We start from the raw sequence: 12,071 nt of genomic DNA on the forward strand, positions 1-12,071 counted from the left end.
CTATGTTCCTGCAATATTTCTCCAGGTGGTGGACTCACGGCTGGTGTCAGTGTTCGATGCCAGAGAGTTGGAGCTGGTCATTGCTGGGACAGCTGAGATAGACCTCAATGACTGGAGGAACAACACAGAGTATAGAGGAGGTGAGCAGACTGCAGTGAAGCACATCACTGGACATTAGCTAATGGAGAATCTTCAATGAACATGCCTAGTTAATTAAAGGTTAAATAAATTAATTAATTAATGTAGGACTATGGTGAATGTAGTGGGTACAGGAATCTAGCCCAACATGTTTTTATGGGTAATATGTGTTTGTGAAGTTGACATACACCTTAGCCAAATACATTTAAACTCAGTTTTCACAATTCCTGACAGTTAATCCTAGTAAAAATTCCCTGTCTTAGGTCAGTTTGAGTCACCACTTTATTTGAAGAATGTGAAATGTCAGAATAATAGTAGAGAGAATGATTTATTTCAGCTTTTATTTCTTTCATCACATTCCCAGTGGGTCAGAAGTTTACATACACTCAATTACTATTTGGTAGCATTGCCTTCAAATTGTTTAACTTGGGTCAAATGTTTCAGGTAGCCTTCCACAAGCTTCCCACAATAAGTTGCGTGAATTTTGGTCCATTCCTCCTTACAGAGCTGGTGTAACTGAGTCAGGTTTGTAGGCCTCCTTGCTCGCACATGCTTTTTCAGTTCTGCCCACAAATTTTCCATGGTATTGAGGTCTGTACTTTGTGATGGCCACTCCCATGCCTTCACTCTGTTGTCCTTAAGCCATTTTGCCACAACTTTGGAAGTATGCTTGGGGTCATTGTCCATTTGGAAGACCCATTTGCAATCAAGCTTCAACTTCCTGACTGATGTCTCGAGATGTTGCTTCAATATATCCACATAATTTTCCTGCCTCATGCCATCTATTTTGTGAAGCACCAGTCCCTCCTGCAGCAAAGCACCCCCACAACATGATGCTGCCACTCCCGTGCTTCACGGTTGGGACTGTGTTTTTCGGCATGCAAGGCTCCCCCTTTTTCCTCCAAACATAACGATGGTCATTATGGCCAAAAAGTTATATTTTTGATTAATCAGACCAGAGGACATTTCTCCAAAAAGTACGATCTTTGTCCCCATGTGCAGTTGCAAACTGTAGTCTGGCTTTTTTATGGCGGTTTTCGAGCAGTGGCTTCTTCCTTGCTGATCGGCCTTTCAGGTTATGTCGATATTGGACTCGTTTTACTGTGGATATATATACTTTTGTACCTGTTTCCTCCAGCATCTTCACAAGGTCCTTTGCTGTTGTTCTGGGATTGATTTGCATTTTTCACACCAAAGAACGTTCATCTATAGGAGACAGAATACGTCTCCTTCCTGAGCGGTATGATAGCTACGTGGTCCGATGGTGTTTATACTTGCGTGCTATTGCTTGTACAGATGAACGTGGTACCTTCAGGCATTTGGAATTGCTCCCAATGATGAACCAGACTTGTGGAGGTCTACAATTCTTTTTCTGAGGTCTTGGCTGAATTCTTTTGATTTTCCCATGATGTCAATCAAAGAGGCACTGAGTTTGAAGGTGGCCTTGAAATACATCCACAGGTACGACATAATTGTCTGGAATTTTCCAAGCTGTTTAAAGGCACAGTCAACTTAGTGTATGTAAACTTCTGACCCACTGGAATTGTGATACAGTGAAAGTGAAATAGTGAAATAGTCTGTCTGTAAACAATTGTTGGAAAAATTACTTGTGTCATGCACAAAGTAGATGTCCTAACCGACTTGCCAAAACTATAGTTTGTTTACAAGAAATTTGTGGAGTGGTTGAAAAACTGGTTTTAATGACTCCAACCTAAGTGTATGTAAATTTCAGACTTCAACTGCATGTTGTATGTTGATTGACATTTAATTGTCAATCTTGTTAGATGGACTGAACACACAGGCCACATTCCCTTGTTGAACCAGCCGCCCTGTAGCCCCTGGTCCTAAACTGTATATGCTCTAGCCAACTTTTCTATGGCATTGCAACAATAAAGTAGTTGGCTACTGCACATCCGGTATGTGACCAGCTACCACCTCCGTTGGCCTTCTCCATTGCAGGCTACCATGACAGCCACATAGTGATCCGGTGGTTCTGGGGGGCAGTGGAGCGCTTCAACAATGAGCAGAGGTTGCGTCTGCTGCAGTTTGTGACGGGCACCTCCAGTGTTCCCTACGAGGGCTTCACCGCACTACGGGGCAGCAACGGCCTGCGACGCTTCTGTATCGAGAAGTGGGGCAAGATCACCGCTCTACCCAGGTAATATACAGTAAACTCTTTACCCAAGACTATAATTGTATGATTAAATTATAGGCTATTATAGGTCTGTACATGCTTTGGATTCAAACTTTCCTAATTATGTTATCCTTCAAACCCCTGCATAACTTTCACATACAACGCATTTGGCAAAAAACTATTCAGTTGATGTGGTTGTCTAATGCTGATGATCTACAGTATATCTATCTTCCAGGGCACACACATGCTTCAACCGGCTGGATCTCCCTCCGTACCTTTCCTACACCATGCTCTATGATAAACTGCTTATCGCTGTGGAGGAGACCAGCACCTTTGGCCTTGAGTGAAGGAGAAAGACATTGTGTATCCCAAATGGGACCCTATTACCTGTATAGTGCCCTTAGTATTGCACTAGGGCAGGGATCATCAACTAGATTTAGCCGCGGGACAATTTTTTCTTGAGGGGATGGTCAGGGGGCTGCAACATACTGTAATTATAAATAATTTGTAGACTGCAAATTGACCACAAGAATCCCAAACAGATATAATATTTCACTAAAACAATCACTTCAAACGTTGCTTACATTTGTATATGATCACAATATCTCGCTATTATGCGTGGGAATACTTTGGAAGATTTCCAAAATTAAAATCACTTGGAGCTGATTTGCTGGTGTTTTTACAGTCTTTTATGTCCATGTAAATAACATCATGTGCGGAACCCTGCATTAGGGAATAGGGTTCCATTTGGAAAGCAGTCAAGATCTTACTGTCGAATCCTGTGCCTCAGGACCGGGGATTCTACTGTTTGCAACACTCCCTTTTTACTGTACATTTCAATACAACAGCCAGAGGACTGTACATTTCTCTTTTTGAACTATCTATGTACAGTGTACAAGAAAAAGGAAAAGCCAACCACCACCGCATGCATTACTCACCTATTACAATGTACCTTTGTTAAGGGGATATTGCATAAAGTAACCAAGCTGTATGCAATAGCTCTTATTTGGCCTCAGCCTATAACAGTACTCAGGGCCATGACTCAACAAATCACACCAACGAATCGGCTAGTCCATCTCTGCACCAACAGCCTCAGCTAGCATCGTCACAATCTATTACCAATCACAACCACAATGATCACTAAAGAAATGCCTCAATTCACATAATAAGAGGGAGAAAAATGCCTCAAAAACTGTCACGTGAAGAACCACTACAACCAACATTATATCAAAACGTTGTGTTCCAACTTCAGCAATTCCACTTCAAATACTGCTGTGACTGGGATTATCCCAGGATAGGACATCAGCAAAGGACTGGCTCATCATCAGCGCTCAAGGACAAAATGGCTGCTGAAGGGTATTACTACTAAAATAATAACCAAAGCATATTGTCCATAAAGAACTTCAAGTAAATATAATTTTTACCAAGATTTTGTGAACATTGTGATATATCAAGAGAGATTCCAAAATATAGCAAGACCCTCCCACAATTGCAAAATGACTGTTGGAGGATTCTAAGGATATTAGTTGTTATTGTATATTGATATTAGTTTCACTGTAAGTGATTAGAGTGAAGGGAGGTGAAGAAACCCACTTTATTACCAATGTCTGATCAGAAGAATAACTGTTTTGATGTGCTCCATGTGTAAACTTATTCTTTCCCCTCTTGATTTTGAGAACCATTTGATGTTTACATGAGATGCGTTTTCTCTTATTTCAACACAATTCAGTCAGGATATTATGAATGTTTCATTATCACAAAATGTATTTGTTTCATCTGTATATGGTAGACTGTGAATAACACCACACATTATTTTGGAAATGTAAAAATATATATTTTAATGTGTTTTTTACAAGATCTTTTCAAGCATGGAAAACACAAAAGGACATATTGAAGTTTTTTTGTTATCATTTTCAAACACCAAGAGAGAGATGATTTGAAGTAAATTTGCAGGTCTTGTGTTTAGATTGTACTGGATCTTATTCTTCCTGAATAATTGTTGCACTTGTAAGGAGTTAACACTTAGTAAACTCACCTGAAATAGGTATACCACTATTCAAACAAAAATCGATTATATTTTTAAATGTAACTTCACTTGCAAATATAGTTTTTGCTGAAATAAATACAGTAGCATACAATGCTGTTGACCTGTTACCGCTTGTGTTTTAGCAGAGTTAACATGTTTGATTTCGTTTCAGTTTATGCCTGTATACCCTTGCCCACAGCCATATGTGCTATGACATGATGAAAATGTAATTGACTCAAAATGGACGTCATGTTGGAGTATCTTTTGTCAGTTCCAGGTTGCCATGCCACATCCTTTAGGACAGACCCCACAGGGTTGCTTTATTAATTTACCCTCATGTTGACATTTAATGCACATATGCTATCGCGACTTTATCATAATAGGATATGACAGCTGTTATAGTCTGCAAATGCCATGCCTTAACATGAAAACACTGTATATGACAACATGCCACTGTCACACAGACATAAGCCTATAACTGAGTTGATTGCAGACCAATTCAATAATTGTATATGTCCCATCTTTTCATGTGCATCGTTATAGTAGTTTGATATTAGAAGAGAGACACCAGAAACTTACATTAAACACTACTGTACTTACATGACCTATGTTTCTGATCCAATCTGTTCACTTTATCTCGTGTTCCTTTCCTTGGACAACTAAGATTCTGGAATGTATAGTGAGTGCATTTACAGTTGCTATTATAAAATTGAAAGGCTGTAAGATATACAGGAAATGTATAACAATTTCTAATATACTCAGTAAGATGTTCCTGAAATCATTTTGAAATGACAAACTGTCAGATATACAGTACAAGATTGAAGGGAGTTATTCATGTATTTTTATTTATTTATTTTCTACACTATGTTTTTATGCAGTATGTTTAAGTTACTGTTGAAAATGTGTCTCATGCTATGCACATTTTGTGTGGCGAAGATCAAGCAATGCAATTTTCAAACATCAATCTGTTGCCTATTTTGAAAATATCTCACATGATATTTCCTCTTTAAGAGATGGCAGCTAGTGAACGTTTTACAACCATTATTTTGTTCTCAGAAACCCTCTGAGGTATATATGTTTCACTGTCTGTCCCTACTATGTCCTCCTAGATTTTCTTGGCCCGACAGTATTCTTTGGTTATCTGTTGGGCTCAGTAATTCTCAGGCTGCGCTTTCAATTCAAGCAAATATACTGTTAACGAATGTCAATAAAAAAATCACTTCGTTAAGCACCTACTTTCTTCCACTAGTTTTATGAGTGTCAAAGAATAGTGATATGTTCCCAGGATATGTTAACTTGTCACGACTCCCGTTCAGAAAGGGTCCTGTCAGTTCCACCTCCTAGCCCTCCCGCTCCCATTCCTATGGAGTTAGGGGGGGCCGCTTCGAGGGGTACCGGAGGAGGAGGCTCCTCCTGCACCAGCTGTGGTCGGAGAGGACACACGGCCGACCGGTGCTGGGGGAGCCCGTCTGGGAGTTGAGAGGGCAGGCAGAACACTTCTCGGTCACCCCAGGTGAGTCAGCATCAAACTCACCCAGAGCCCCCTGTTGGTCACATGTTTGTATGAAATGTTTTCCTTGATTTTTCACCCTCTTCCCAGCATAAGGCGCTAGTCGATTCAGGCGCAGCTGGGAACTTTATGGATCGTGGACTCGCCCTCAAGCTGGGAATTCCGCTGGTGCCGATAGATCCCCCCTTCCCTGTGCACACCTTAGATAGCTGGCCATTAGGGTCCGGGCTGGTCAGGGAGGCCACGGTTCCACTGGACAAGGTAACGCAGGGGGATCATAGGGAGCGGATTAGTCTCTTCCTTATCAATTCACCTGCGTTTCCAGTGATGCTGGGGGTTCCCTGGCTGGCCAGTCACAATCTTAGGATTTCGTGGAGACAGGGGGTTCTCCAGGGGTGGTCAGAGGAGTGTTCAGGTAGGTGTATGGGAGTTTCCATCGGTGCCACGTCGGTGGAGAGTCCAGACCAGGTTTCCACTGTGCGCATTCCCTCTGAGCATGCCGATTTGGCTATCGCCTTCTGTAAGAAGAGGGCGACTAAATTACCACCTCATCGACAGGGGGATTGTGCGATAAACCTCCAGGTAAACGCTGTGCTTCCCAGGAGTCACGTGTACCCATTGTTACAGGAGGAGACGTTGGCTATGGAGACATGTCACGGAATCTTTGGGACAGGGGTACATTCAGCCCTCCATCTCACCCGTCTCCTCGAGTTTCTTTTCCGTGAAGAAAAAGGAGGGAGGTCTGAGTCCGTGCATTGATTATAGAGGTCTCAATACCATCACAGTGGTGTTTAGTTACCTGCTACCTCTCATCGCTATGGCGGCGGAATCATTTCATGGAGCGCGTTTTTTTTCATGAAACTGGACCTCAGGAGTGCGTATAATCTGGTGCGTAATCGGGAGGGAGACGAGTGAAAAAACGTGTTTAGTACCACATCGGGCCATTGTGAGTACCTCCTCATGCCATTATGGGTTAAAGAATGCTCCAGTCGTCTTTCAATCCTTTGTAGATGAGATTCTCAGGGACCTGCATGGGCAGGGTGCGGTTGTATATATCGATGATATCCTGATCTATTCCGCCACACGCGCTGCGCATGTGTCTCTGGTGCGCAAGGTGCTTGGTAGACTGCCGGAGCATGACCTATAGGTCAAGGCTGAGAAGTGTGTGTTCTCCAAACGAGCCGTCTCCTTCCTGGGTTATCGCATTTCCACCTCGGGGGTGGTGATGGGGTGTAACCACGTTAAGACTGTGCGTAATTGGCCGACGGTGAAGGAGGTGCAGCGGTTTTTATGGTTTACTACCGGAGGTTTATCCGGGGTTTTGGCCAGGTAGCGGCCCCCATTACCTCACTGCTGAAGGGGGTGCCGGTGCGTTTACGGTGGTCGGCAGAGGCTGACAGAGCCTTCAATCGGTTGAAGGCGCAGTTCACTGATGCGCACGTGTTTGCGCATCCGGACCCCTCTTTAGCGTTCATAGTGGAGATGGATGCATCCGAGGCTGGGGTGGGTGCTGTGCTATCACAGCGCTCGGGTACGCCACCGAAACTCTGCCCCTGTGCTTTCTTTTCAAAGAAGCTCGGTCCGGCAGAGCGTAACTATGATGTGGGGGACCGGGAGTTGTTAGCTGTGGTAAAGGCCCTGAAGGTGTGGAGACACTGGCTTGAGGGGGCTAAGCACCCTTTTCTCATCTGGACTGAACACCGGAATCTGGAGTATATCCGGGCAGCTAGGAGACTGAATCCACGTCAGGCAAGGTGGGCCATGTTCTTCACCCGATTTAGGTTCACCATCTCGTATAGACCAGGTTCCCTGAACACGAAGGCTGACGCTCTGTCCCGTCTCTATGACACGGAGGATCGGCCCATCAGTCCTACTCCCATCCTTCCAGCCTCTAGGCTGGTGGCACCGGTGGTATGGGAGGTGGACGTGGACATTGAGCGGGTGTTACGGGTGGAACCTGCGCCTCCACAATGTCCTACGGGTCACAAGTACGTGCCCCTTGGTATTCGTGATCAATTGATTCGGTGGGCTCACACACTACCCTCTTCGGGTCATCCTGGTGTGGCGAGGACAGTGCGGGGTCTTAGGGGGAAGTACTGGTGGCCCACCTTGGCTAGGGACGTGCATTTCTATGTCTCTTCCTGTTCGGTGTGCGCCCAGAGTAAGGCTCCTAGGCACCTTCCTAGAGGGAACACCACGGTCCTGGTTGTTGTGGATCAGTTTTCTAAGTCCTGCCGTCTCCTCCCATTGCCTGGTCTCCCTACGGCCCTACAGACTGCGGAGGCTCTATTTACCCACATCTTCCGGCACTACGGGGTGCCGGAGGACATCGTCTCTGTTTGGGGTCCCCAGTTCACATCCCGATTATGGAGGGCGTCTGGTGGTCTCGGTCAGTTTTTTGACCTCTGGTTATCACCCCAAGAGTAATGGGCAGGTGGAGAGAGTGAACCAGGAGCTGGGTAGGTTTCTGCGGTCGTATTGCCAGGACCGGCCAGGGGAGTGGTCAAGGTACGTCCCATGGGCGGAGTTGGCCCAGAACTCACTCCGCCACTCCTCCACGAACATGTCACCATTTCAATGCATGTTGGGCTACCCGCCGGTCCTGGCGCCGTGGCATCAGAGTCAGACCGAGGCTCCTGCGGTGGAGGAGTTGGTGCAGCGCTCCAAGGAGACCTGGAGGGCCGTCCAGGAATCCCTCAAGCAAGCCGGTAGACGGCAGAAGAGGAGCGCTGACCGCCACCGCAGTGAGGCCCCTGTGTTTGTACCGGGGGACAGGGTCTGGCTCTCGACCCGAAACCTACCCCTCCGATTGCCATGCACCGGAAGCTGGGGCCGTCTACCGGAGTTCTATGAGACTGAACCGGGGTAAACTGGGATATGGCTCCTCACCTCACTGTGCAAAAAATGGGAGGGAGGAGGACTGGGTCAAATCGACCATCACCGGGCCATAATGTCAACAAAACAGCATGATGCATCGTTCAGAAACATAAAACATACATTTTCTATCAAATAGGTTATACATTAGGCTACCATTTTTGTAGTTTTCCTTGGGAAGGCAGGTAAAGCGATATACGTTTTAAGACTGGCGGCTCATGACAGACGGGAGACTCTAGCAGCTCTGGACAGACGGGAGACTAGCAGCTCTGGATGGGCGGGAGACTCTAGCAGCTCTGGACAGGCGGGAGACTCTAGCAGCTCTGGATAGGCGGGAGACTCTAGCAGCTCTGGACAGGCGGGAGACTCTAGCAGCTCTGGACAGGCGGGAAATTCTAGCAGCTCTGGACAGGCGGAAGACTCTAGCAGCTCTGGACAGACAGGAGACTCTGGCAGCGCTGGAGAGGAGGAAGGCTCTGGCAGCGCTGGACAGGCGGGAGCACTTGTAGGGCTAAGACGGAGAGACAGCCTGGTGCGGGGGGCTGCCACCGGAGGGCTGGTGCGTGGAGGTGGCACTGGATAGCCCGGACCGTGCAGGCGCACTGGAGGTCTTGAGCACCGAGCCTGCCCAACCTTACCTGGTTGAATGCTCCCAGTCACCCTGCCAGTGCGGCGAGGTGGAATAGCCCGCACTGGGCTGTGCAGGTGAACCGGGGACACCATGCGTAAGGCAGGTGCCATGGCTTCATGGCACCTGGCTCGATGTCCACTCTAGCCCGGCCGATACGAGGAGCTGGTATGTACCACACCGGGCTATGCACCCGCACTGGGGACACCGTGCGCTTCACAGCATAACACGGTGCCTGCCCGGTCTCTCTCGCCCTCCGGTAAGCACAGGAAGTTGGCGCAGGTCTCCTACCTGGATTCGCCACACTTCCTGTGTGCCACCCCCAATAATTTTTTGGGGCTGACTCTCGGGCTACCATCCGCCCCGCCCTGCTGCCTCCTCATACCAGCGCCTCTCTGCCTTCACTACCTCCAGCTCTTCTTTGGGGCGGCGATATTCTCCTGGCCTGGCTGTGCCCAGGGTCCTTTCCCGTCTAGGATCTCTTCCCAAGTCCATGTCTCTAAATAGTGCTGCCTCTCCTGCTGCCTCTCCTGCTGCTGCCTGTTACCACGGCGCTTGGTCCTTGGTTGGTGGGTGTTTCTGTAACGATTTTCTTCTGTTGAAGGAGAGGAGGACCAAGATGCGGCGTGGTAAGTGTTCATTAACATTTTTAATAACAAAAACACTGAACACTATGAAATACAAAAGCAATAAACGTAATGTGAATAACCGAAACCGAAAACAGTACCGTGTGGTGAACAAACACAGACACGGAAACAAACACCCACAAACCAACAGTGAAACCCAGGCTACCTAAGTATGATTCTCAATCAGAGACAACTAATGACACCTGCCTCTGATTGAGAACAATACTAGGCCAAAACATAGAAATCCCAAAATCATAGAAAAACAAACATAGACTGCCTACCCCAACTCACGCCCTGACCATACTAAATAACGACAAAACAAAGGAAATAAAGGCCAGAACGTGACACTTAAACACAGGGTAATTGGCTAGAATTACATTTGTAAATTTGGTCAGAAATGCCCTAACTGGAAAACTTCTCCGAAACGCAGTAAAAGAAAGGACACTTTGTTACGCTTACAACAGCGCGCATTTCTGTATACAGAGTATTCATCAACGAGAGAGTGGATCATCAATGAGAGAAGCCACCCTCAGGTCGAGACGAAGCCACTGCGCTTCTTCTGAACAGCATCAAAACCCCAATCAGGAAAGAGCCATTTCAGGATGTGTATAACGTTATACCTGGCAAAGAGGTTGGGGGTTATTAAAAAAGCTACAGGCTATTTTCTGCCTGGTGTATAATATTCTGATCATGTTCCTAACTTGGGATGCTTTCAATCATAGTGCATGGTTGTCCTTTTCAATCAATGATCAATGTGGTAACAACTACAGGCACCATCCATTGGATGTATGTCCATCTAATAATTTACTATAGCTCAAGGACTATTTTGTTTTTAACATAGATTCAGGTATTTGACATTGCACCAGAAAGCAAACCAAATTCTCAGGATAACAAAGAAATACAATTACAGATCCCCATTGACTAGTAATTTTCCCCAGCTGTGGGTGAAAGACTGGCAAGTGAATCTGGCCATTGACATACCGAAAATAAAGAGAACTGAATTCACAGGAGATTTGTCATGCCAAAGCATGGACAAAAGCATGTCATCTATTCCAAAACCATGGACACTCTTTGATTAGCACTCTTATCGATTTATCTTTTTTCATGGTTTATCTGGACAGCTGAGACAAGTTACAGTATTACAATCTTTTCCTGTGCATAACTTGTTGAGTTGTAAACTACAGTTGGCCAGGTTCAGTACTAGTGTGAGTTCATTCCCTTAAATAATGTAATTAGTCAACATAGTATCACTAACAGAGAGCCAGCACTAACACAGAGAGGCTGCTGCCTCTACAGACTCAAATCATTGGCCACTTTAATAAATGGATCACTAGTCACTTTAAATAAAGCCACTTTAACAATGTTTATATATCTTACATTACTCAACTCATATGCATATACTGTATTTTATACCATCTATAGCATCTTGCATATGCCGCTCGGTCATCGCTCATCCATATATTTCTATGTACATATTCTCATCCACCCCTTTAGATTTGTGTGTATTAGGTAGTTGTTGTGGAATTGTTAGATTACTTGTTAGATATTACTGCACTGTCAGAACTAGAAGCACAAGCATTTTGCTACCCTTGTATTAACATCTGCTAACCATGTGTATGTGACCAATAACATTTGATTTGGTCAATGCAACAGAGGAGTAGGCTAAGCCATGCTAATTGGGCTGCCAAGCTGTCTGCGATTCAGAGGTAATATGTTGTAATCCAGTTTGAGCCAGACCTCTCGTAGCTGCATACCATACCTTTAACCTGGAGATGTTGGGGAAACACACTAGTGACTTATCATTAGCACTCTTCTGTGCTAGTTTATCAAAGTGTGTGTGTCAAATCAAATCAAATTTTATTGGTCACATACACATATTTAGCAGATCTTCTTGCAGGTGTAGTGAAATGCTTGTGTTCCTAGCTCCAACAGTGCAGTAGTATCTAAGTGTGTGTTTGTGTGTGTGTGTAGGAGTGATCATGTGTGTAGGAGTGACCATGTGTGTATGAGTGGCCATGTGTAAAATAGCTTGTGGGAGTTTCATTTTTATAAGTTACAAGTCACACAGGCTTTATAACATGAGTTTGAGTGCTGTAATCAGGCCTCTTGGGAATGAGCTGAATTTAGTCCCTCAT

General features: G+C 45.4%; 2 protein-coding genes across 2 annotated transcripts in view; one reads left to right on the plus strand and one right to left on the minus strand.

The window, feature by feature from the left end:
- LOC109874707 (E3 ubiquitin-protein ligase HECW1-like) overlaps window positions 1–4,902 on the plus strand; it is a 65,425-nt gene extending 60,523 nt beyond the window's left edge. The window contains exons 26-28 of the mRNA XM_031810815.1: window positions 26–140; window positions 2,098–2,296; window positions 2,508–4,902. Of these exons, the coding sequence (XP_031666675.1) occupies window positions 26–140; window positions 2,098–2,296; window positions 2,508–2,619 (426 nt within the window). The 3' untranslated portion in view covers window positions 2,620–4,902. The remainder of the gene's footprint in view (window positions 1–25; window positions 141–2,097; window positions 2,297–2,507) is intronic.
- coa1 (cytochrome C oxidase assembly factor 1) overlaps window positions 1–12,071 on the minus strand; it is a 22,455-nt gene continuing 10,384 nt past the window's right edge. The window contains exon 6 of the mRNA XM_020466998.2: window positions 1–111. The gene's annotated coding sequence lies outside the window, so the exon portion shown is untranslated. The remainder of the gene's footprint in view (window positions 112–12,071) is intronic.

The sequence above is a fragment of the Oncorhynchus kisutch genome, linkage group LG30, assembly GCF_002021735.2.
Source record: "Oncorhynchus kisutch isolate 150728-3 linkage group LG30, Okis_V2, whole genome shotgun sequence".
Classification (NCBI taxonomy): domain Eukaryota; kingdom Metazoa; phylum Chordata; class Actinopteri; order Salmoniformes; family Salmonidae; genus Oncorhynchus; species Oncorhynchus kisutch.